We start from the raw sequence: 27630 nt of genomic DNA, 5'->3' as shown, positions 1-27630 counted from the left end.
TTGAATCGTTGGAGCTGAATTGACGGTCGCGAGCCACTTGTCTTGAATCGTTGGAGCTGAATTGACGGTCGCCAGCACACGTGAATTGAATATCGGGAGCTGAACTGTTGGTCGCCGGTAACTTAGAATTCTACGGACGTACAGTCATTTAATGGCGCGAGCATCCGCCAGTGTTTGTAAAGTGTGATCGCGCTCAAGCAACATGTTAAATCTGGAAATAGTTAACGTAGGATAGTGTTTGTTATTTATGAATAATCAGTGACGTAAAGTAATTACCCTGCAAGAGAGTAGTATAAAATATATCACCATAAGTACGTACATAATAGACTGTGTGACGAACAGTACTTTAAGGAAGTAGTAGCCTGTACTTAGCTATACCGAACCGATGTAATGAACACGTCAAGAATGCCGTATAAATCGGGCGTATCGCGACGGGCGTAATAGTTGACACCACGTCGTACGTGTCCAGGTCCATTGTGCGGTAGGTGGACGAAGATTAAATAGTGTAAATATATTAAATTCTTGGGTCTAGGATAGAAATTTGTTGTATCCAAATTAAAGTATACAGTGTTAACGTAGTAAATGGTGAAGGTTTGTGGTAATCAAGATATGAGTGTAAAATAATAATGTGCCAGGAAATCTTTTGTGAAACTACGCCATCAAGGATGGAGGAGTAAAACGCAGAGAGGGGCTGGATGAAGCCTCTCGTCTGCAAAGCTGCAATGGAATACCGATAACTAAGATGAGTACTAAACTGTAAAATATATTTGGGAAATGTTATCGTGATGGGAAAAATGGGAATAATTTGGTCATACTTGGTTACCTTCTGTAACAAGATGGGTCGCTTAACGACCCCATCCTAAATTTGTAGCACGGACAGTAGTAAATCATAATAATGTAAATAATCGGGTCTTTTATGTATTCAGTTTGTTGGAGATGTAAATTTGTATATATAGTGTAGTACGTTAAGTCATGCATGCATTCATATTTTCTTTGTAGTCGATAATTTTCTTTACATTTGATTTTGATTATGCTAGTTAAATAAGACCCGATATGTGCTTTTATGTTTTGTCATTTTAACGAGCCATTTAATGACATGGAAGGAAAATCCAGCTTCGCCATACCAAGTGTGTTTTGTTGAAATTAATATGGTCATATTTTTAAAGTGAAGTTGTTAAATTTGTGAGATGCGATTAATATAATATTTCCAAGTAAATCATATCTGGAGTGATTAGTGCCAGAATAAAATGAATTTGTAAAAGGGGTTATGCGTTAAACATAATAAGAGTGGACTACCGTAGTACAGGCGAAATTATTATTTTTTTTAAATATTAATAATAATAATAAATAAATAATATAACTATTTTTTTTAAAGAAGATATTTCTTTTTTAAATATGATTTGGAGATAATAATAATTTATGTGATCAAGTGTTGAGTTTATTGGGAATCATTTAATGACGGGAGGTCGTTTTAATTTGGAATTAAAGTGCGTGGTAACTTAATTTGATCAATTAATAATATTGAAATGTAGATCGGTGTTAATAATCCGTACATGTTAATGAACGTGTGGTTTAAATTACGGTCCAATATTTTTTTACGTATAAATGTCGCGTTTTGAAGTTGCGATTCATTAGCCGGAACATGTAGTGCTAATATTACGAGACCATGATTGTCAAATTTTGGTAAATATAATTTCAAGATGTTACGATTATTTGTGGAGAATGAACTAAGGCATAGATCCAAATGAGATAGAAAATGTGAAAGAATTTGCAGTCAGATAATAAAAGGTCGTACGATGTCCGAAATGAATAAATAAGTCAGTTGATAATTCTGTGAGGAATAAATAAATGAATCGAGGAATATTGAGATAGAGAGGAAAATAAATTCCGTACGAGAGACACTTAGGATATTGATATGAGTGTAAAATGTACGGGCAGTGTCACAGAGAAATACTGAGTTACGCAGCGGGTAGAATTCGAACCCGTGACAGCATGTACGAAATAAATAGACTGCACAGCTGTTCGTTGAGATACAACGGATCTAAGGATAATGAGAGTTCAGATTCCACAGAAATGGTCGTATATTGTATTCATTGTAATAACGAGTGAGGACAATCATGATGTCGTGATAATAATAATAATAAATATTGCAGATAAAGGATTGGACCGCCTTAATTAATTGAGCGTTGATAACGATGTTAAACGGGAATCTAATTGAGAATATGCAACCAATAATAATAACAATGTAAGGACGATGTTAAATCACCGCGGTCGGATTAATAATAATTGTCATAATAATAACTGTAATGATGTCGTTGGTTGATCAGTGAATTAATTTGTAATTGCGACCGATATCTTAATATATAATTTGGCGGAAGTGACCGGTCCATTAATAATAATAACCTCTTAAGTGACGTGAATAACAATAATAATATCTTGAGTCACCTATTAATTAATAATAATAATAACCACGAGAGGGATATAATAATAATAACAGTAATAACCATTTGTGTTTGCATCCCGCATAATAATGATGATATTAATCAAACGTGACAGTGCCAGGAACCGTTGAATAATAATAATAATAATAATAATAATAATAATAATAATAATAATAATAATAATAATAATAATTTCGAGGATGATAATTTCGTGGATTAAATTATTTGGTGACAACATCCCTCTATTCATATGTTTGAACAATGAGAATGAAAATATTAGAGTCTTTTGGTATCTTTTTATTGTACGGTTTCCGTATGGGACGATGTTACAGTCATACTTGCGTGTTTGTTTACTTCGCTCGCGATGCGAGGGGGGTCACTGGCCACGGTATTTCCCACCGCTTCTCGTTATCTCATCTGTGGCAGTAGTCTACTGAGGCTAACTGGAAACAATTCAGATCACATGTAAATAATATGTATATGCTAATTCATTGGTATGGCATCAGCTGGATATCGTAAGATAGGGACTGTCCGTGGAATCCAGTTTTCGCACTTCACGAGAAACATTACCCAGTCCGAGTACCGGTCTCGGAAAAATGTATATAGCCGGAGTACATCATCTTAGTTAAATCGGGAAGCCGACCGTAACATGGGTTATGCTCGGGCTCCCGATAGAAGGAAGCTATATCCTTGAGTAACGGTTCGATTCAAATGGAATCGATCCGTAAATTATACCTCCAAAATGTCATTTTATTTCAGAAGCAACGCAGCAAGATATTGATACCACTTGCGGTATGGCAAGTGATTTATATATGTAACATGTGTGTAAATTCAAATATTGTTGCCACGTGTATCAAAGTTTTATACGTCAAATGGCGTAATAAACCGCTCCTTCTGGCAAATTATTTCAAAGGAAACCACTCTCATAATCTTTTTATTGTAGTTAGATGATGCCCTTTTTAAAGTAACAGTCACTTCCTAGTCCTATCATGGAGTCCTTAAATTCAAGTTACAATCGAGCCTTCCCCCTTTTAATTTTAAGTTGCTCCGTTCATCCCCGTGTTCTATTATGCCGTTATATTTATATTTGATGATTTAAATAATGAACCGACACCCCTGAGATAAATGCTAGTCTGGGACTCGGGAGGTGGACGGGTGCAGAAATTAAATCCCATTTATACTTCATCCACCCTCGTATTTATGTGTAAAATCAAGAAGATTGGGACTGGCTCACCTAGTGCATGCTCAGCCAGGTTCAGAAGATGTTCCTGATTTATACATTTACTTCAACCAAGTCGTCGTATATGATGCAATATTTTCAAAAGTACAACCAGAGAAGTTCATAAACATGTACAAATCTTTACAAAAGGTGTAAACTTAGATGATGCATTAGGAAAAGGTACAAAAGGCCGTGTACATTATAAGAGACACTGGATGTGAAAGGGTACAAAAGCTTTATACATTATAATAGACACTATGCGTAATAGGGTACAAAAGCTGTTTACTGTAATACCTTGATGCACTGTTTTTCAAGGGAGAGGGGAGGAAATTGACAGTGGGTGCAGGATATCAATAAATATGGATAACATAAAAAATAAGGCAAAGCAAAATAATAAAATACGGGTACTGTATTTGGATATTTTTATTTATGTAAACCTCATACTATTCATGGAGGATTTAAAATATTACAACCACAAAATACTGTACACTATGAAAGTAAAAAGCATTATTCTTACAACGTTTCTTTTCACTTTTCCTTACCTTTTGTAATGGTAAAATAATTTGAAAACTTTAAGGTCAGTTCTCTAATGTAAATTAATACTATAAGTGGATAGTCGGCAATAATCTGTATTTTCAGAAAAAAATATGAACGATTTCAAAGAATGTGTAACTTTCCATTATTTTGAATTGAAAAATGAAGTTTATAGGTTTGGACGGTGTCACAGTGGGCTACGCAAGCTTGCCAATTTAGGTTGCTGCTATTCTATGGTAGAGTTGTTTCTTTTGTTTTTTAGCCTTTGTATATACTTTTCTCACAGACGATCATTGCGGGAAAATTGTAGCCAAGGCAGATATTTTTTATGATGATGCCATAAAACGATAGTTTGAGGAACGATAAATGCGGGGAAAGTTAACATTAGTTTATATGGATTCTTTTTGGGACTGAATAAACTGAATGATGAATACGGGAAAACAACAATCCTGGAAATGATGCGTTGAGGTTCTACTGTATAGCACTGTGTATGGAAGGATAGACAAGTTGTCTGTTATAATAGACACTGGGTGTCAACGGGTTAACGACAGGCTGAAGCAAGGAAATATTTTATTTAGTTTGATTTTTCCTAAACACATTAAACAATTATCAAGAATATTTTTAGATCATTTGTAAGTTACGATACTGTCTTTATTCTAGTCCATGAATGTGATGAATTTGAAGTAATCAGCAGAATTCTATGCCCTTAATGTTTTTCCGTGATTTTCTATTTTCACACCAGGCAAATGCTGGGGCTGTATCTTAATTGAGGACATTGTCACTTCCTTCCCACTCCTAGCCCTTTGTAATTCCATCACTGCTACAAGACTTATCTGTGTCGGTGCGCTGTAAAGCAAATTGTAAAAACAAGAATCTATGCCCTTTGACACATACGCTGTTGTGTAAGCTACATTGCCTAACCCACTTGCTAGTTTAAAGCAGGTGTTTTCAGAAGTAAACTAAATCTATTATCTTACTTGTCCATGGTACCATAGGTGTCTTTAAGTTCTTGGTCCTCACAGCTTAGCATACAGGGGCAGTAAAGTGCTTCTTTGAAACTGTTCCTGTTTCGTAGTACAGAGAGAAACATGTGATTGCTGTTGATGCAGTTGAGGCCTACCAAGTCACATGTTTCTTCAGGCTCTGGAAAACAAAATAGATATATATCAGATACTGAGCGAGTCTTGGAATGAATGGAACGAATTGAGTTCTATGCATTGACACACCCAATGTTACAGGATGAACTGATGTCATACCACAGAGATACTTTCACTTCATCAACACAACGATGAAAACTGAGAGAAAATTTCCTCTTCGTGAATCCTACAACCTGACCTTTTAACCCCATCTACATCCAGTTCCATAGCTAAATGGTTAGCGTGCTGGCGATTTGTCGAGAGGATCCTGGGTTCGATTCCCAGCCAGGTCGCGGATTTTAACCGTCATTGGTTTATTCCAGTGGCTGGGAGGCTGGGTGAATGTGCCGTTTTCAGCATCAGAATACATCATAGGTAGGGCCCCATTCTCATAGATGTACAGATGGATTATACTGTTTGACTCGAAAGAAATGCAGCAGGCTTCTTTGGAGGCAATAAAAAAGAAACATTTACCATCATACCATTATCCACTGTCCATCTCACAACATTGTCGAGGTCTTCTTACAGTGCCGGGCCGAGTGGCTCCGACGGCTGAGGTGCCGGCCTTCTGACCTCAACATGGCAGGTTCGATTCTGGTTCCTAAATACATCAGCCTCATGTTGGTAGATTTATTGGCGCATAAAAGTTCTTCTGCGGGACTAATTTCCGGCGCTTTAAGGTCTCCAATAACTGTGAAAGTAGTTAGTGGACGTAAAGGAAATAACATTATTATCAATCGTTTTGCACTTGCTCACAATCCTGTAACTTATTACTTTATGCAGTACATCATCAGCAAAAAGCCTTATTATTGTGATTCCAGTTCTTTACTCTTTATGTAGGTATACTGTATACTAGTGGCCTGTTGCAGCAATAGGTGCGAACAAAGACTATAAACGAAATTGATGATAAAGGAAGCGTGAGAAAAATAACGGAAAATATACTGAACTCCAGAACACAATTTATTTGCCTTTAGCTTACACTTCCGTTCTGACCATACATACGGAATATTTGAACCTCGGCGATGTATAGATTTTTCACAATGAAATCTTTTTACAAGACTTGAATCTAACTACAAGTAACTTTACACTCAAAAACAGAAGAATTTGTTTTTAATGATACAAGTTATTCGATAGTTAACAAAGATCCCACTGTAAGAATTCAGCAAAATTTAAAAACTTTAATAAAAAGTTCTAATTTTCTTTCCAACGACCAAGAGAAACAATGAATTTTCAACATGAACCCCAGTATTCCTACCGCCAGAGCTTTACCAAAGATTCATAAGAAGGACACCCCAATGCGTCCCATTTTAAATTGTAGGAATACCCCTACCTATAAAGTATCGAAATTCATTCATAGTTTTTTAAGAAATCATTATGTTTTCAACAATAAATACCCCTTAAAAATTCAATTAATTTCTTCAAAATATTGGAGAAATTTGAAATGCAACCCAACCATATTTTATATTCTTTCGATGTCACAAACATGTTTCCAAGCATTCCTACTAAAGAAACCATTAAACTTATCCATGACAGCGGCCTTTGTAAAATGGAAATTTACCGAGCTCGATAGCTGCAGTCGCTTAAGTGCGGCCAGTATCCAGTATTCGGGAGATAGTAGGTTCGAACCCCACTGTCGGCAGCCCTGAAAATGTTTTTCCGTGGTTTCCCATTTTCACACCAGGCAAATGCTGGGGCTGTACCTTAATTAAGGCCACGGCCGCTACCTTCCCACTCCTAGCCCTTTCCTGTCAAATCGTCGCCGTAAGACCTATCTGTGTCGGTGCGACGTAAAATAACTAGCAAAAAAATGGAAATTGAAGAATTCATGAAGATTTTGAATTTCGTTCTAAACAATAATTACTTCTCCTTTAATGGTAAATATTATCAGCAAAAAGGCCTAGATATGGGAGACCCTCTTTCTGAAATTCTAGCAGATATTTACATGGACTATATAGAACATACAAAAAATACTTCACAAATAAAGGGCTTTAGTTTGTGGCTAAGGTTTGTTGACGATACATTCGTGATCATCAATAAGGACATTACTGACAGTAGCGATATATTAGTCTCACAACACAAAATAGATCCTAACGTCAAATTTACCAAAGAAGATGGGGTCAATTATTCTTTAATTTTTTTAGATTTAACAATTACACGCTTGAATACCACATTTTAATTACAAATATTTAGGAAACCTACTCATTCAGCCATTACTCTTAAAGATTCGTCCTTACAACCTACGACCAAAAAACTAGCTGCCTATCATAGTCTAATATATAGGTAAGGTAACGGTTGTTCTGCCCGAAGGCAGGTCCGAACCTCCGCAGAGGTGTTCCTGAGCCGGAGTTTACTTGCGGTACGGTGGCCAGTTCCTTTCCGCTCCTCCATTCCCTTACCCCCACCAACAGCGCGTGGCAACCCATCCAACTCGTGACCACGCCCAATGTTGCGTAACTTCGGAGATCTCACGGGATCCGGTATATAAACACGCCTACGGCCGTTGGCTGTAATATATAGGGCACTAAAATTCCTCTTTCGCTAAAGGTTTGGGAACAAAACTGAATTACATAAGACAGTTAGCTCGGTTCAATGGCTTTAAAATAAATGTAATCAATCGGTTAATTAATAAGATCAAAATTAGGCTATCTTCCAAACTAGTCTCAGAGAAATCGGAGAAAAACAGCTACTCCACATTTACGTATAACAGCCCGGCTATCCATCAGATCACTAATGTTTTAAAAAACACAGCGTCAACATAGCCGTGCATAATGCTGCGTACTGGTACATCTGCTTCCGTCCTTACCTAACCTTCTGAAAACGACTAAGTAGGTAGGAACTGCACCTAGGTTCATCCATAACTCCACTGATTCTAAAATATCTAACTATATTCTCAATAAAATCCGTGCATGAGTACCTCATCAACACGCCAAAATACACTTATAATACACAAACAAAAGATTGCTGGAAGACTCCATATTTACAACAACAATGAAAACAGTGGGAAAACGAAGGCGAGAACTAAGCTACCATTTGTAGTTAGTTCGTTGAACAATGTACATATATGTATATAAGAACCCTTCACTGTCTCTGTATCAACACGACTTGCCGATTCTCATAATCAGCACTTATAAAATCACACAGATACTGTACCTCGTAATACTGTGTTCACAGACTTTAACACTTGTTGTAAAGATATATACATTTGAGCAACACACGCTTGTCGATCCTGAACATAAATTATGGAAAGTCTGAGATATAGCACCTCCCAGCTTTCAGCAACATGTAATACCAGGCCACCACAAAATGATACAATACTAAGTTGTATGTCAGTCACTTTTCACAAACATACAAATACTACGTTCCGCAAACAAGACTAGGTTCCACAAACGTTTGAAGTCCTGTCCAGTATAGTGCAGCAGTGTCACTCCAGTACCGTATATCCAGTTTCACTCCCGTGTGTGTTCGCACTACTTCATCTCCGTACAGTGTGTGTGCACTACTTCCTTCGCGTACAGTGTGTCATTTCCCGCCGTATGATCAATCATTGTAGACATCTGCATTCCCCTTCCTCTCACATCATACGCCTAGATTGATCTCGCCAGCCAATCGTGGTAGATCCTCTTGTCAAGACAACGCTGTGAACTCCTTCTTGGTCCCAAGACATAAACAATATCTCTGGGGTGTTTCACATGAGAAATAGAACTTTCCTAGTACAAAAACAAGCTCATCTCATCAGACTGGGATATATATATGACCCATGCAAAGATTCCGAGCTCCAATATAGCAATTTTTTCCAGCCGTATGATCAAAACAAATCACTCGTTCTACATATATGGAGACCTCCCAGCTTACAAATATTAATAACAAAATATACAATTGAAATAGAGCTAATAATAATAATAATAATAATAATAATAATAATAATAATAATAATAATAATAATAATAATAATCATTATCATAAATCGCATACAGACAATAATATCTCTCACTTATACATATATTGCGAGGGTATGATATATGTACTATCACACGCTGTGATAAATATGTAGTCAATACAATTGGAGAAACAGCAATTCTCTCTGTGATCAGTCCAATCTACTCTTTGGATATCTAGTCATTATAAAATGAATTAATTAATTGTTCTTGTATTCTGGCAAAGTTAATGCACATATTGTACATTTTGTGAACTATGTAAAAAGAATAAGACCATTGTTTTTAGTATTAAGTTAAGTTTGGTCTTAAGTTACAGTATTTAAAGCTTTAATTCTTGACTATAAGATTAGTATTAGGCTTAAGATGCCCGTAACTGGGGCGAACCATGTCCCTCATTTGTGTTTATAACTCATGTAGAATTTAATCACTAAAATATATTTGTATTGAATAGGTGCATACAATAATTTTAAACTTGAATTGTTTTAATTATTGTATCTTCGATACGGAACAAAATGAGATTAGTTACTTGTAACGTGATAGCCAACGGGGCAAATTATCGATTAAACCGATATTTGAATCTTAAGGTCAAAATAGGCAATTTAACAAAAGATATAGCTTATTTAAAACAATGTCTAGAGTAAAAATTTGTTCTAAAATTTCTAAGACCCACGCAGAGGAATAGTATAACCAATACAAATAGAATTCAGAACAAGGTCAATGAAATTTGGATAAGAAATGAAATTAAGGCAGCGTACAAAAAGAAAGCCCTCTTAAATTTACAATTATATAAGGTTCATTTATTTTTGGCCTAAAAGTTGTCTCCGTGTCCAACTACATGTGGACTATAAATTGAATATTGCATTAGAAAGGAAGCAAGCAACACTTGATAGAAAAACTCTCCCAATTAGTACAGTCTAAGATAGGATCTCCCACAAACAACAAGGTTTCACAAAGACTAGCATCCCCGCATGCTATCACATCCACAGTAGTCAATTTGACGAACCTTCAGTTTTCTGAGGAGGAAATTGGGATATTGGACAAGGGCTTAAAGTATAATTGGCTTAGCCAAAATAAAACAACAGGCATCATCAATACAGTAGCAGAGGTAGAAACAAGTATTTCGAAACTCCCTATTGAGATTCAAAACGATGTTAGATACGAAGTAAAAAATAAATTACCTAAACAGGCGGAAGAGGTAAATGTTAATTTTGAATTCAATCATAAGAAACAAATTCAGAAATTAAAAACAAATATAGACGACAATAACATTATTGTTACAAAGGCAGATAAAGGAGGTTCCACAGTCCTATTAGACAAACAGTTTTACACTCAAAAACAGAAGAATTTTTTAATGATACATGTTATTTGATAGTTAACAAAGATCCCACTGTAAGAATTCAGCGAAATTTCAAAACTTTAATAAAAAGCTATAATTTTCTTTTTAACGAACAAGAGAAACAAAAACTTTTCAACATAAACCCCAGTATCTCTCCCGCCAGAGCTTTACCAATGATTCATAAGGACACCCCAATGCGTCCTATTATACATTGTAGGAATAGCCCTACCTATAAAGTATCGAAATTCATTCATAGGTTCTTAAGAAAACGTTATGTTTCCAACAATAAATCCCCCTTAAAAATTCAGTTAATTTCAGCAAAATATTGAAGAAATTTGAATTGCAACCCAACCATATTGTATGTTCTTTCAATGTATCTAACATGTTTCCAAGCATTCCTACTAAGGAAACCATTAAAATTATCCATGACAACATCAATAAAACAAGCGGCCTTAATACAATGGAAATTGAAGGATTGATGAAGATTTTAAATTTCGTACTTCTCCTTTAATGGTAAACATTATCACCAGAGAGACCTAGATATGGGAGACCCTCTTTATGGCATTCTAGCAGAAACTTACATGGACTATATAGAACATACAAAAATTATTTCACAAATAAAGGGCTTTAGTTTGTGACTAAGGTATGTTGGCGATACTTTCGTGATCATCAATAAGGACATTACTGACGGTAACGATATATTTTTCTCGCTAAACGAAATAGATCCTAACTTCAAATATACCAAAGAAGATGAGGTCAATAATTCTTTAATTTTTAGATTTAACAATTACACGCTTGAATAACACATTTGAATTACAAATTTTTAGGAAACCTACTCATTCACCCATAACTGTTAAAGATTCGTCCTTACATCCTACGGCCAAAAATCTAGCTGCCTATCATAGTCTAATATATAGGGCACTAAAAATTCCTCTTTCGCTAAATTTGGGGAACAGAGCTGAATTACATAAGACAGTTAGCTCGGTTCAATGGCTTTAAAATAAATGTAATCAATCGGTTAATTAATAAGATCAAAATTAGGCTATCTTCCAAACTAGTCCCAGAGAAATCGGAGAAAAACAGCTATTCCACATTTGCGTATAACATCCCGACAATCCATCAGATCACTAATGTTTTAAAAAAAACAGCGTCAACATAGCCTTCAGGAAATAAATAATAATCGGAACATATCCCTCAACCAAAATAGAGTCAATAATAATAACAACGTTTACTCAGGATCTAGTGTTTATAGGTTACAATGTGCACAATGTGAGTTCACGTATTTTGGTCAAACAGGGAGGAGCTTTTACACAAGGTATCTGGAACATTAAAATGCTTCCAAGCATAACAAGTATTCGGCCATGAGCCAGCATATGAGTGAAACAGGCCATAAATTCACCTCAATAGAAAAAGATTTGACGATCGTTAACAGCCTAGGTAAGGGGAAATTATTGAACGAAACGGAAAACTTGTACATTTATTTGGAACAAACTTATAATAAAAATAATAATCTTAACGAAGTCATTGACAACAAAAATCCGTTATATGAGACAACTCCGAGGTTAATCAAGGCCGTAAATCAGAATAAAGTTCCCAGTATGTTTAAATCACGGCACGCATACGCTCCAGTAGCCACGCCTAACGCCGGGCCCGCCCAATCCAATTCGAGTAACACCTCTCAAGCATCAACACGGACGCACATTTTGAAATTCACTCCCCCTTCCCCTCCACGCTCCACCACTCCGTTACAGCATCAATACTAAACTAGGTGTAGCAAGCTTAGTCGTTCAGACACAACCGGAACAAGTGGTCCCAGCTAACGTCGACAAGACAAGTAAGTTCGTCCACTTGCATGGGATAAACACTTTCACTCTACAATTATTATCATATTGGGCTCTACATTCATCATTCTAATTCCCTTTTTTTTCTCTTATCCAGTTATAGAATACTCATATTCCTCCCAAGTTTGAACAATGCACCAACGGGAAAGTTAATCAACAAGAATGACTTAATATTCCAAATTTTTATCCGATGAGCACTAATGAACGATATCAACAATAAATTGCCAACAATACCTTAAAACACAACCATGCTTCTTTCTAAAGGAATATTAAAACAGATTCAAACCCAACATGATCGACTTTAGCCAAGGTTCCGGTTTTGTAACAATTCTTACGACGTAGGTGACCATAACAGTTGAAGAAACTCCAACTCACGCTGGTAACTCGTTGTGAATACTAATAAATGCAAATTAAATATCAAAAAATAAAAATATGTCAATAAATTAAATACTTGAAATAAATTAAATTAATAAAAACAATTTATCGAAATATCCGTAGTGTGGGCGCCAGAGTTCACCAGAATGGATCCCTCGAATTTAGATAGGTCATGATAATTCTTTATATCCCTGGCCGTGCATAATGCTGCGTACTGGTACATCTGCTTCAGTCCTTACCTAACCTTCTGAAAACGACTAAGTAGGTAGGAACTGCACCTAGGTTCATCCATAACTCCACTGATTCTAAAATATCTAACTATATTCTCAATAAAATCCGTGCATGAGTACCTCATCAACACGCCAAAATACACTTATAATACACAAACAAAAGATTGCTGGAAGACTCCATATTTACAACAACAATGAAAACAGTGGGAAAACGAAAGCGAGAACTAAGCTACCATTTGTAGTTAGTTCGTTGAACAATGTACATATATGTATATAAGAACCCTTCACTGTCTCTGTATCAACACGACTTGCCGATTCTCATAATCAGCACTTATAAAATCACACAGATACTGTACCTCGTAATACTGTGTTCACAGACTTTAACACTTGTTGTAAAGATATATACATTTGAGCAACACACGCTTGTCGATCCTGAACATAAATTATGGAAAGTCTGAGATATAGCACCTCCCAGCTTTCAGCAACATGTAATACCAGGCCACCACAAAATGATACAATACTAAGTTGTATGTCAGTCACTTTTCACAAACATACAAATACTACGTTCCGCAAACAAGACTAGGTTCCACAAACGTTTGAAGTCCTGTCCAGTATAGTGCAGCAGTGTCACTCCAGTACCGTATATCCAGTTTCACTCCCGTGTGTGTTCGCACTACTTCATCTCCGTACAGTGTGTGTGCACTACTTCCTTCGCGTACAGTGTGTCATTTCCCGCCGTATGATCAATCATTGTAGACATCTGCATTCCCCTTCCTCTCACATCATACGCCTAGATTGATCCTCGCCAGCCAATCGTGGTAGATCCTCTTGTCAAGACAACGCTGTGAACTCCTTCTTGGTCCCAAGACATAAACGAATTCTCTGGGGTGTTTCACATGAATAATAGAACTTTCCTAGTACAAAAACAAGCTCATCTCATCAGACTGGGATATATATATGACGCATGCAAAGATTCCGAGCTCCAATATAGCAATGTTTTCCCAGCCTTATGATCAAAACAAATTACTCGTACTCCATATATGGAGACCTCCCAGCTTACATATATTAGTAACAAAATATACTAATAATAATAATAATAATAATAATAATAATAATAATAATAATAATAATAATAATAAACCAAACCAAAAACCATGGCACTACAGCACTTGAAGGGCCTTGGCCTACCAATCGACCGCTGCTCAGCCCGAAGGCCTGCGGATTACGAGGTGTCGTGTGGTCAGCACGACGAATCCTCTCGGCCGTTATTCTTGGCTTTCTACACCGGGAATAATAATAATAATAATAATAATAATAATAATAATAATAATAATAATAATAATAATAATAATAATAATCATCATAAATCGAATATCGACAATAATATCTCTCACTTCTGCATGTAGTGTGTAGGTATGATATATGTACTATCACACGCTGTGATAAATCTCTAGTCAATACAATTGGAGAAACCCCAATTCACGATGTGATCAGTCCAATCTGCACTTTGGATTTCTAGTCATTACAAAATAAATGAATTAATTGTTCATAAATTCTGGCAAAATTAACGTACATATTGTACACATTGTAAACTATGTAAAAAGCATAAGACCATTGTATTTAGTATTAAGTTAAGTTTACTATTAAGTTCCAATATTTATAGTTTTTATTCTTTGCCTTAAGATTAGTATTAGGGTGAAGATGCCCATAACTAGGGCGAAACATGTCCCTAATTGGTGTTTATAACTCATGTAGAATTTAATCACTAAAATATATTTGTATTGAATAGGTGGACACAATAATTTTAATCTTGAAAGAATTTTACTTATTGTATCTTCAATACGGAACAAAATGTGATTAATTACTTGTAACTTGATAGCCAACGGGGCAAATTATCGATTAAACCGATATTTGAATTTTAAGGTCAAAATAGGCAATTTAACAAAAGATATAGCTTATTTAAAACAATGTCTAGAGCAAAAATTTGTTCTAAAATATCTAAGACCCACGCAGAGGAATAGTATAACCTATACAAATAGAATTCAGAACAAGGTCAATGAAATTTTGATAAGAAATGAAATTAAAGCAGCGTACAAAAAGAAAGCCCTCTTAAATTTACAATTATATAAGGTTCATTTATTTTTGGCCTAAAAGTTGTCTCCGTGTCCAACTACATGTGGACTATAAATTGAATATTGCATTAGAAAGGAAGCAAGCAACACTTGATAGAAAAACTCTCCCAATTAGTACAGTCTAAGATAGGATCTCCCACAAACAACAAGGTTTCACAAGGACCAGCATCCCCGCATGTTAACACATCCACAGTAGTCAATTTGACGAACCTTCAGTTTTCTGAGGAGGAAATTGGGTTACTGGACAAGGGCTTAAAGTATAATTGGCTTAGCCAAAATAAAACAACAGGCATCATCAATACAGTAGCAGAGGTAGAAACAAGTATTTCGAAACTCCCTATTGAGATTCAAAACGATGTTAGATATGAAGTAAAAATAAATTACCTAAACAGGCGGAAGAGATAAATGTTAATTTTGAATTCAATCATAAGAAACAAATTCAGAAATTAAAAACAAATATAGACGACAATAACATTATTGTTACAAAGGCAGATAAAGGAGGTTCCACAGTCCTATTAGACAAACAGTTTTACACTCAAAAACAGAAGAATTTTTTAATGATATATGTTATTTGATAGTTAACAAAGATCCTACTGTAAGAATTCAGCGAAATTTCAAAACTTTAATAAAAAGTTATAATTTTCTTTTTAACGAACAAGAGAAACAAAAACTTTTCAACACAAATCCCAGTATTTCTCCCGCCAGAGCTTTACCAATGATTCATAAGAAGGACACCCCAATGCGTCCTATTATACATTGTAGGAATAGCCCTACCTATAAAGTATCGAAATTCATTCATAGGTTACTAAGAAAACATTATGTTTCCAACAATAAATCCCCCTTAAAAATTCAATTTAATTCTGCAAAATATTGAAGAGATTTGAACTGCAACCCAACCATATTTTATGTTCTTTTCATGTCACAATCATGTTTCCAAGCGATTCTAATAATGAAACCATTAAAATTATCGATGACAACATCAATATAACAAGCGGCCTTAGTAAAATGGAAATTGAAGAATTCATGAAGATATTGAATTTCGTTCTAAACAATGATTACTTCTCCTTTAATGGTAAACATTATCACCAGAGAGGTCTAGCTATGGGAGACCCTCTTTCTGGCATTCTAGCATGGACTATATAGAACATACAAAAATTATTTCACAAATAAAGGGCGTTAATTTGTGGCTAAGCTTTGTTGTCGATACTTTCGTGATCATCAATAAGGACATTACTGACAGTAACGATATATTTTTCTCACTAAACGACATAGATCCTAACGTCAAATTTAACAAAGGAGATGAGGTCAATAATTCTTTAAATTTTTTAGATTTAACAATTACACGCTTGAATAACACATTTGAATTACAAATTTTTAGGAAACCTACTCATTCACCCATAACTATTAAAGATTTGTCCTTAATCCTAAGCCCCAAATCTAGCTGCCTATCATAGTCTAATATATAGGGCACTAAAAATTCCTCTTTCGCCAAAAAGTTTGGAAACAGAGCTGAATTACATAAGACAGTTAGCGCGGTTCAATGGCTTTAAAATAAATGTAATCAATCGGTTAATTAATAAAATCAAACTTAGGCTATCTTCCAACCTAGTCCCAGAGAAATCAAAGAAAAACAGCTACTCCACATTTACGTACAACAGCCCGGCTATCCTTCAGATCACTAACGTTTAAAAAAACAGCGTAAACATAGCCTTCAGGACAATGAATAGTAACCGGGACATAGTCCTCATCCACAATAGAGTCAATAATAATAACAACGTTTACTCAAGATCTGGTGTTTATAGGTTAAAATGTGCACAATGTGAGTTCACGTATTTTGGTCAAACAGGGAGGAGCTTTTACACAAGGTATCTGGAACATTAAAATGCTTCCAAGCATAACAAGTATTCGGCCATGAGCCAGCATATGAGTGAAACAGGCCATAAATTCACCTCAATAGAGAATGAGTTAACGATCGTTTACAGCCTAGGTAAGGGGAAATTATTGAACGAAACGGAAAACTTGTACATTTATTTGGAACAAACTTATAATAAAAATAATAATCTTAACGAAGTCATTGACAACAAAAATCCGTTATATGAGACAACTCCGAGGTTAATCAAGGCCGTAAATCAGAATAAAGTTCCCAGTATGTTTAAATCACAGCACGCATACATTCCAATAGCCACGCCTAATGGCGGGCCCGCCCAATCCAATTCGAGTAACACCTCTCAAGCATCAACACGGTCGCACATTTTGAAACTCACTCCCCCTTCCCCTCCACGCTCCACCCCTCCGTTACAGCATCAATACTACACCAGGATTAGCAAGCGTAGTCGTTCAGACACAACCGGAACAAGTGGTCCCAGCTAACTTCGACAAGACAAGTAAGTTCGTCCACTTTCATGGGATAAACACTTTCACTCTACAATTATTTTCATATTGGGCTCTACATTCATCGTTCTAATTCCCTTTTTTCTCTTATCCAGTTACAGACAACTCATATTCCTCCCAAGGTTGAAGAATGCACCAATTGGAAAGTTAATCAACAAGAATGACTTAATATTCCAAATTTGTATCCGATGAGCACTAGTGAATTATATCCACAATATGTTTCCACCATATACCTTAAAACACAACCATGTTTCTTTCTAAAGGTATATTCAAACTGATCCAAACCCAACATGATCGACTTTAGCCAAGGTTCTTGTTTTGTAACAATTCTTACGACTTAGGTGACCATAACAGTTGAAGAAACCCCAACACACGCTGTGATAAATTTCTAGTCAATACAATTGGAGAAAACTCAATTCACGCTGTGATCAGTCCAATCTATACTTTGGATGTCTAGTCATAAAAACAATTCATTGTTCATAAATTCTGGCAAAGTTAATGTACATATTGTAAACTATGTAAAAAGCATACGACAATTGTATTTAGTATTAAGTTAAGTTTACTATTAAGTTCCAGTTTTTGTAGTTTTAATTCTTGACCTTATGATTAGTATTAGGCTGAAGATGCCCATAACTAGGGTGAAACATGTTCCTAATTGGTGTTTATAATTCATGTAGAATTTAATCACTAAAACATATTTGTATTGGGTAGGTGGGCACAATAATTTTAATCTTGAAAGAGACTTGAATCTATCGAATAAAACTGGCTGTATAATGCTCGGAAATTTTCAGTAGGCGGTAAATCTGAAATGTACCTATGATTCATCCCTGAATCTTAAATCAGTAAGGACCTAATCCTGGAATTTGGCTACTGTTAACAGAGAAGGATGCAAATGACACTTTACTGTTATACTGCCTTATATAGTTCATTAAATCATTATCATGTAGCATCATTCCTTTAAGTACGTCATTTACTTGAGGTTGTGGAAAATAAATCAACCCATTGTGGCAACACGAGTTAAAATGTCAATTTACCGTTTCCACAGCAAAATGTCATTCTTGGCAGTGCATACCGATTTCAGTTAATAACCCTACAATGATAAATTCAATGTAAGTTTTACACTGAAGATCTTGGTGAAACAGTATATCCTGAGATGGCTTTCTTTCTGTTTCTGGCAACATGGAGCAACAACTGAGTTTCTGGTGATAAGTTGATTTCACAGACTAACATAGATTTGCATAGACAATATTCACAGAGTTCTCTATCAGGCTGGCATAGAGAGATCAGCACGAGCCAACTTTCATAGAGCCATCTACCGGTGAATTCAGTGAACTACTATGACCTAAACAGCATATTATTTGAATAAATGACTATTTTATACAAATAAAGGACATCATGGAATAAATAACATTTTTCTAGTAATCCTGAGATGGAGATCTTTCTTTTGATGTATAATACACAGGCGTTAGTATTGCAGTTTTCTCACAATATTGTGTTACACGTTCAAATTATATATTTATATAAAATGTATGTTCTACCCCTTACTCCCGCTTCCTGTTATAGGGTTGGGGATGAGGTGAGATTAAATTATGGCCAAATGCCCTTCCTAATGCCAACTTCAGTTAAGGAGCTAACAAAGAAGAAATGAATGATGGATGAAATTGGTAAGGAGGTGGAAGGAAATGGCTGTGGCCTACGAATATGTACTGTCCTGAAGTTTGCCTAGAAATGAAAATGGGAAATCACACGAATCCACTCTCAGGACAGCCAACAATGCATTTCGAACCCACTCATATCCCAAGTGCAGAGCTTGACTCCATAGTTATAGTGCGTTAACATGTGCAGCCGCTCGCATTGGTAAGAAAACATAAAGGTCCAATAATAGTACCTTGATTGGGCGTACCAAATACTCCCTAGTCTTCATCATTGCATGACGTTCTTTTTTTACTATTTGCTTTACGTTGCACCGACACAGATAGGTCTTATGGTGAAGATAGGGTAGGAAATGCCTAGGAGAGGGAAGAAAGTGGCTATGACCTTAATTAAGGTACAGACCCAGCATTTGCCTGGTGTGAAAATGGGAAAACACGGAAGACCATCTTCAGGCTGGCCACAGTGGGATGCGAACTCACTCTCTCCAGGATGCAACCTCACAGCTGTGCGCCCCTAACCACACGGCCAACTCACCCGGTCATTACATTATTATCAGATAATGCTTCATCTACTCTAATACTCTGAGTTCTCTGTTCTAGAAATTTGACCATTCATACCATCACTCTTTTCTCTTGTCCAATAGACCTAATTGTCATCAGCATTCTCTTATGATCTACCCTGTAAAAAGCCTTGGATAGGTCAATAGCAATACAGATCATTTGACCTGCTAAATCTAAAATATTTGCTGTATCTTGCTGGAATCTTACAAGTTGAGCCTCAGTGGAATAACCTTTCGTAAATGCGAACTCCATTCTATTCAGTTAGTAATTTTGAAAATGTGTATTGTCCAATATAATCATAAAGAATGCTTTCCCAGAGCTTATATGCAACACATGTCAAGCTCACTGGCCTATAATGATCTGCTTTATGCTTATCACCCTTCCCTCTGTACACTGAGGCTACTATAGCAATTCTGCATTCATTTAGTACAGCTCTTTCATGCAAACAGTGATCAAATCAGTACTTCAGATATGGTACTATATTCCCACCCATTACCTTCAGTACATTCGTAGAAATCTTATCAATCCCAAATGCTTTCACCTTTTATATCTTTTTGTAAATGTCATGGTTTTCATAGGTAAATTTCAGCAGTTTGCCAGTATTAGTCACCTTCTCAACCTGGAAATTTTCCTTGTATCCAACTATCTTAACATACTACCTTCTGTAAGTCCTGTACACTCCCCTTGTTGGCTGATGACTCCTGGAACCTGTTTCTGCCTTAAAGTTCCTATATATACCGTTCGACTGTATTGAGATTGACCTATCTAAGGCATTTGATATGGTAGATCATGGAAGACTACTGGCAAAAATTAGTGCTATTGGATAGAAATAAGAGTGTCTGAATGGGTAGCTTATTTCTAGAAAATAGAACTCAGAGAATTAGAGTAGGCGAAGCTTTATCTGACTGTGTAATAATTAAGAGGGGAATTCCTCAAGGCAGTATTATTGGACCTTTATGTTTTCTTATATATAACAAAGATATGTGTAAAGAAGTGGAATCAGAGATAAGGCTGTTCGCAGATGGTGTTATTCTGTACTGAGTAATAAATAAGTTACAAGATTGCGAGCGGCTGCAGGGTGACCTCGATAGTGTTGTGAGATGGACGGTGGGCAATGGTATGATCATAAACGGGGTTAAATGTCAAGTTGTGTGTTTCACAAATAGGAAAAGTACTCTGAGTTTTAATTACTGCGTTGATGGGTGAAAGTTCCTTTTGGGGATCATTGTAAGTACATAGGTGTTAATATAAGAAAGGACCTTCACTGGGGTAATCACATAAATATGATTGTTAATAAAGGGTACAGATCTCTGCACATGGTTATGAAGGTATTTAGGGGTTGTAGTAAGGATGTAAAGGAGAGGGCATATAATTCTCTGGTTAGACCCCAACTAGGGTATGGTTGTAGTGTATGGGACCCTCACCAGGAATCCTTGATTCAAGAACTCGAAAAAATCCAAAGAAAGCAGTTCGATTTGTTCTGGTGATTTCCGACAAAAGAGTAGCGTTACAAAAATGTTGCAAAGTCTAGGCTGGGAAGACTTGGGAGAAAATAGACGAGCTGCTCGATTAAGTGGTATGTTGCGAGCTGTCAGTGGAGAGATGGCGTGGGAGAACATCAGTAGACGAATAAGTTTGAGGGGTGTCTTTAAAAGTAGGAAAAATCACAATATGAAGATAAAGTTGGAATTCAAGAGGACAAATTGGGGCAAATATTAATTTATAAGAAGGAGAGTTGTGGATTGGAATAACTTACCAAGGGAGATGTTCAATAATTTTCCAATTTCTTTGCGGTCATTTAAGAAAAGGCTAGAAAAACAACAGATAGGGAATCTGCCACCTGGGTGACTGCCCTAAATGGAGATCAGTAGTGACTGATTGATTGATTGATTGATTGATTGATTGATTGATTGATTGATTGATTGATTGATTGATTGATTGATTGATTGATTGATTGATTGATTGATTGATTGATTGATTGATTGATTCCATTCTTCATTAAAATTCATATGACTGCCAATTATGCTTGCCATTATTTTACCCTTAGCTGACTTTTTAGGTAACTCATTTTTCTAGCTCCTAAGTTCCTTTAGTTTCTCCTAACTTCCAAAACCATTCCCAACCCAATTTCTAACCTACCCCTGCTTCTTAAACTGTTTATTTCTATGTTTAATATAGTCAGTCTTTACCATTCCTTAACACCATTAAAGGTACATATCTCTTTTTACACTCCTCACACTTTAAATCCATTCTATCATATATATTTATGTACCATTTTTCACCAATCATAATTACTTTTGATAAACTCCCTCATGCCTCTCTTATTTACCATATGGTACTGCTTAATAGTCCTACTCTTACAACCTTCCTTTCTGTTACAGTTATTTCCAACTATGACTAAAACAGCTTCGTGATCACTTATAACATCTATCATTAATTTTCTATATAGAGCTCATCGGGTTTGGCATACTTAACATATCGATTATGTACAAAATTGTGATCCATTTTTATATAATTTTTTAATTGCTAAAGTGGACTATTTATTGAAATACAGTGACAGTGGTAAAATGAATGTACGTTTTGCAAACTTAACAATGAAATATAAACCACTGAAGAATCCCTGTTTTAAAATCCCGAGTATACTCGTAATATTGTCCATGGGTTCTTCTTTAACTCATATGTAAAATAGAGACAAAACATTTCAGGACTGAACGGTTGACAAGTAAAGCATCATGATATTCAATATTGTACAAGAAATATATTGTTTATATGTTTGTGGCTATGTGAAATGCCCTGAAAGAAGAGTCAACACGCATTGCTACGTTGCACTTCTTACATATGTACCTGGATTCCCTTAATGCCTTCTTCCTTGTAGCATCAATGAACTGACTAATATAGTGCATAACATCTTCAATACATGGCTGGATATTTAATTCAGGGTTAATTACCAAGATAATCAAGAAATTTCCTTGTAACCAAAAATAATATTCTATTCCTTAATTTTCCTAGAGGAACTCTAGTCGTACTTATATTTGGTGTTTGATGATTTGAGCAGTTGCATAAGGAGATCTGGGCATCTTTGCGACACTGTGTTAGGCAGCCTGTGTAAGAATACTTCTGGAACACATCAAGGCCACCCTCATCTGGAAAACGACAACCACGCTGTTTTATAGTCATCTCACGTACTTCTGGTTCATTCTCTACTTCCTTAATGTGATACCAGCGGTGGAAAAATGTGCCTTTCTTTGTCTTGAACCTCACTCTGTCCATGGAATTCCATGATGGTACATCTTGCTTAGCCAGTACATATACCTGTAAAGGAAGGAATGAGTTTAATGGGAATTTGATCGAAATATAGATCATACATGTCATGTCACCAAGAGCTCCTAGAAGACTGCTTCATTGCGATAAGAACTTATGTGGTTGGATCAATAACACTTACAAAAGAGATACAAGTTATGTTTTGAATTGTAGAAAGCATTACTGCTGCTAAATTAAGATTCTATGGCTACTTTCAGTTATTAAAAATAATAACATATTAATGTATGTTTCTAAATCCATTCTTGTGTAATAATTCAGTAAATATAGGAAATAACAGAACATGAAAGTGAACATTAAATGATAATTAACCCCTAGTGCATAGTTATGAGATTAGTGCAAATTGTTTTTAAAATACAATTGAAAATACAAAGCATGTTTTGTACTTCTTTTCTTAGTCTGTTTACCCTTCAAATTTGGTTTGAATATATTACTACTATCGACCAAAATATTATGTATACTCGAGTTGGAATATTGTTCATGAAATAACCAATTGGCCTAAAGAAAATCCAATAACACTGTCACTTTCCTCATTTCATTTCTCATAAAGTCATGCATGTTTCAGATTTTTAATTTATATTTTTAGATATGTTTATTGCAGGTGGAATGAAAACATGTCCATTTTTAAACATGTGTCAACTTTAATACATTGTTTCTCAAAAATATGTCCTGTGATCAAGTCCAAGCCTTAACACAGTATAAAGTGGGGTATTTTATACAATTCTTATAAACTTCGGAATTTTAAGTTTCAAAAAATGTTGTCAATTTTATAAAGTAGCTTTTTCTCTGCTTGGGGATTTTGGAAAATTGTGTCCTTTTTTGTTGTGATCTTTATATTTCCAATGGTTATGCTGTATGATTGTGAAATACATAAACGAATTAACTTTTTTAATATCATTTTATGTTTCGTAGATCTAGAGGAAGCATATGACAGGGTACCGAGGGAAAAGATGTTCGCCATACTGGGGGACTATGGAACTAAAGGTAGATTATTAAAATCAATCAAAGGCATTTATGTTGACAATTGGGCTTCAGTGAGAATTGATGGTAGAATGAGTTCTTGGTTCAGGATACTTACATGAGTTAGACAAGGCTGCAATCTTTCACCTTTGCTGTTCGTAGTTTACATGGATCATCTGCTGAAAGGTATAAAATGGCAGGGAGGGATTCAGTTAGGTGGAAATGTAGTAAGCAGTTTGGCCTATGCTGACGACTTGGTGTTAATGGCAGACTGTGCCGAAAGCCTGCAGTCTAATATCTTGGTACTTGAAAATAGATGCAATGAGTATGGTATGAAAATTAGCCTCTCGAAGACTAAATTGATGTCAGTAGGTAAGAAATTCAACAGAATCGAATGTCAGATTGGTGATACAAAGCTAGAACAGGTCGATAATTTCAAGTATTTAGGTTGTGTGTTCTCCCAGGATGGTAATATAGTAAGTGAGATTGAATCAAGCTGTAGTAAAGCTAATGCAGTGAGCTCGCAGTTGCGATCAGCAGTATTCTGTAAGAAGGAAGTCAGCTCCCAGACGAAACTATCTTTACATCGGTCTGTTTTCAGACCAACTTTGCTTTACGGGAGCGAACGCTGGGTGGACTCAGGATATCGTATTCATAAGTTAGAAGTAACAGACATGAAAGTAGCGAGAATGAATGCTGGTGCAAACAGGTGGTAACAATGGCAGGAGGGTACTCGGAATGAGGATATAAAGGCTAAATTTAGGAATGAACTCGATGGATGAAGCTGTACGCATAAAACGGCTTCGGTGGTGGGGTCATGTGAGGCGAATGGAGGAGGATAAGTTACCTAGGAGAATAACGGACTCTGTTATGGAGGGCAAGAGAAGTGGAGGGAGACCAAGACGACGACGGTTAGACTCGGTTTCTAACGATTTAAAGATAAGAGGTATAGAACTAAATGAGGCCACAACACTAGTTGCAAACCGAGGATTGTGGCGACGCTTAGTAAATTCTCAGAGGCTTGCAGACTGAACGCTGAAAGGCATAACAGTCTATAATGATAATGTTTGTATGTATGTAATATCATTTTATATTTGTATTGGTAAAATATTATGGATCAGTATCTGGCCCATGCACGCAAAATCGTGCGAATTTGTCACAATGGAGTTGGACACTAGAGTTAAAATACTGCGAACAAGTTGCATGTCTAGTAATATTTGCTTCATGTTTGCTTATAAGAACGCATTTTTTCAACCACCCTGAACAGAAAATGTTACCTTACAAATTGATAATAACTCATTTTCTAAGAAATATAAAATTCTGAAATTTACAAACAGTGTATAAAACATATTAGTGTATATTTTGTTAAAATTTGGATTTGCTCAGGTGATGGGCGTTTGAGAAACAATGTCTTATAAATGACGGATGGTTGAAAAATGTTTAAAAATGGGCACCTTTTGCATTCTACCTGCAGTAAAAAATATTGAAATATAAATGATCTAATATGAAATAAAACAAAGAAAATGATGGTGTTATTGGATTTCCTGTGGGCCTATTGGTCATTTCATAAACAAGCTCAAAACTTGAGTAAACATGATATTTGGTTGAAAGTAAGTGAGGAATCCTCTTCTTTCACAATGTTAGACCAGTACAATGCATGTAGATACTGGTGGTGACTCTCACCTACAATTAATATATTTCACTTAGTTTGGAAACTATTTTCACTCTCAGTTTGGAAATAATCTTCACTCTCATATAGACCAGTTAACCTTGAAGGTGTATGAGTTATTTGTCAGTATTCATTTAACTTGGAATTGGTATACACGAGAATGCTGATTGTGGGTTTCACACTCATCTACCCACTGACATCATGATTATCGGTATTATACAGAGCTAAAATCCAGATATATGAACTAGTATGAGAGTGGAATGTAGGTACTTCTATGGTCTTATATCAGTGGAAGAACGGCTAGTGAGGTGGTATTTTGAGCCCAATATGGCTGGTTTGGTCTCAAGTCGAGGTAAGTGGATTTTTGGAGACAAAAACATTCACTGCTTGGCATGCTGCATGGTGGAAGATGGGTCCACTAGGAGTCTGTGAGATATGCTGGATGAATAGACATCCAGAAGCAGGCGATTGATTTAAAACACCGGAAGCCAATATAAAAAACACTTATGATTTTGTGTGTACAAAAAAGATGATGACGCAAATCCATGAATTTTGCTAGACATATAGTAATGAGGTTTAGGTTGTGGGATAATCATTGTTCCCTGGCCCAGTCAGTTGGCTTTTAAGAAAATCTGGCATTTTAAAGAATACCTTTCTCTTGCAAAATTTATTTCTTATGACTTGCAGTAGTTGAAAGGGTGTTAAAAATACAGCAATTACTGTTTTTCACTTTTTATCTTATTGCTTCCATACATCGGCGCCCATATGACAGTTTGTAAGGGGGGATAGACCTGGGGGTACGTAGTATTTTTAATATTTTGGAAGATGAATGGCGACTTGTATTCGCCATAGAGTAACACCCACGGTATCACGTGCCTGTTGGTGGAGGCAATACTACCACTTCTACGTAATACCAACTTTTAAATCATTTTCTTGAAAGAAAAACACCTGACTACATTAGATTCTTCCTTTCCCTGAGAGCTAGTGGGGGCCGCCCCCCCCCCCCGGTCCTGGGCGCCCTTGCTTCGTTAACTTATAAGTCTGCTGAAAAGAAAGCTTACCAAAGACATACAAGACCTGAGCTTATTGGCCTCCTACCTTTTTCTTATGTTAGACAAGGTGGGATTAAACCTTGAAAAATTGCCACAAAGTGTACATAGGTAATATAGAACAAGAAGCAAGCTTCAAAATTATCAGACTGAAGAGCAACAAATATCATCAACATAAAACTAAGCGAGCCTATTCACACATCTGTCCTAGACCTACTTCACTGCATACTTTATAAGTTTTAAACTTCAAGTTTCAACAATTTAATGTTAATTTTGGAGTATTTTGAGATTTTAACATAATAACAATATGAATTCTGCACATTGTCTTGCAAAGTGAAGGACTGAAAGACAAACAGTGATGCTTAGCTACCCTACCAGCCACTAGCAAACTTGTCAATGAACGGCCATGTCATTAAAAACAATGCATTTCATACCAGTTCCATACTGAATTGATAGTTCCTGAATATTAATTCTAAAAATAATTTATATTTGTGGGTCCACACTTTCAATACGGTACTCAAAAGTCTAAAACACTACAAATAAGTGGTAACTTTAGTCATACAGTATATAAAAGGTACATGCCTCAACGCTATTTGAATCATCCTCAGCCAACTATACACACTGGAAAGGCATCTTAAACAGTTATAAAATGTGTTAAACTATTTAAATAGACAAAATAATGAAAGATGTGAAGAAGCAAATTTAAAAATGTTTAAAACACAATGTGCCAGTGTCTGTCTTGGAATATCCTTGCTTCGGATTTAATGAGAAATGACAAAGTGGTTTTGAATAACTGCATCTTGTGCTAAATCAGGTGTCGATCAGGCATTTATCTAGGGCATTATGGATTG

The 27630-nt window shown here is 35.9% G+C and overlaps 1 protein-coding gene across 1 annotated transcript in view; it reads right to left on the bottom strand.

Annotated features, from left to right (window-relative positions):
- ppk13 (pickpocket 13) overlaps positions 1-27630 on the bottom strand; it is a 275049-nt gene that overhangs the window by 49931 nt on the left and 197488 nt on the right. Inside the window, exons 6-7 of the mRNA XM_067140082.2 lie at positions 22810-23095; positions 5172-5337 (exon numbers count right to left, since the gene is read on the bottom strand). Coding sequence (XP_066996183.2) covers positions 5172-5337; positions 22810-23095 — 452 coding nt within the window. The remainder of the gene's footprint in view (positions 1-5171; positions 5338-22809; positions 23096-27630) is intronic.

The sequence above is a fragment of the Anabrus simplex genome, chromosome 2, assembly GCF_040414725.1.
Source record: "Anabrus simplex isolate iqAnaSimp1 chromosome 2, ASM4041472v1, whole genome shotgun sequence".
Lineage (NCBI taxonomy): Eukaryota > Metazoa > Arthropoda > Insecta > Orthoptera > Tettigoniidae > Anabrus > Anabrus simplex.
Note: the sequence above shows the minus strand (reverse complement) of the source record. Positions and strands in the feature narration are given on the sequence as shown.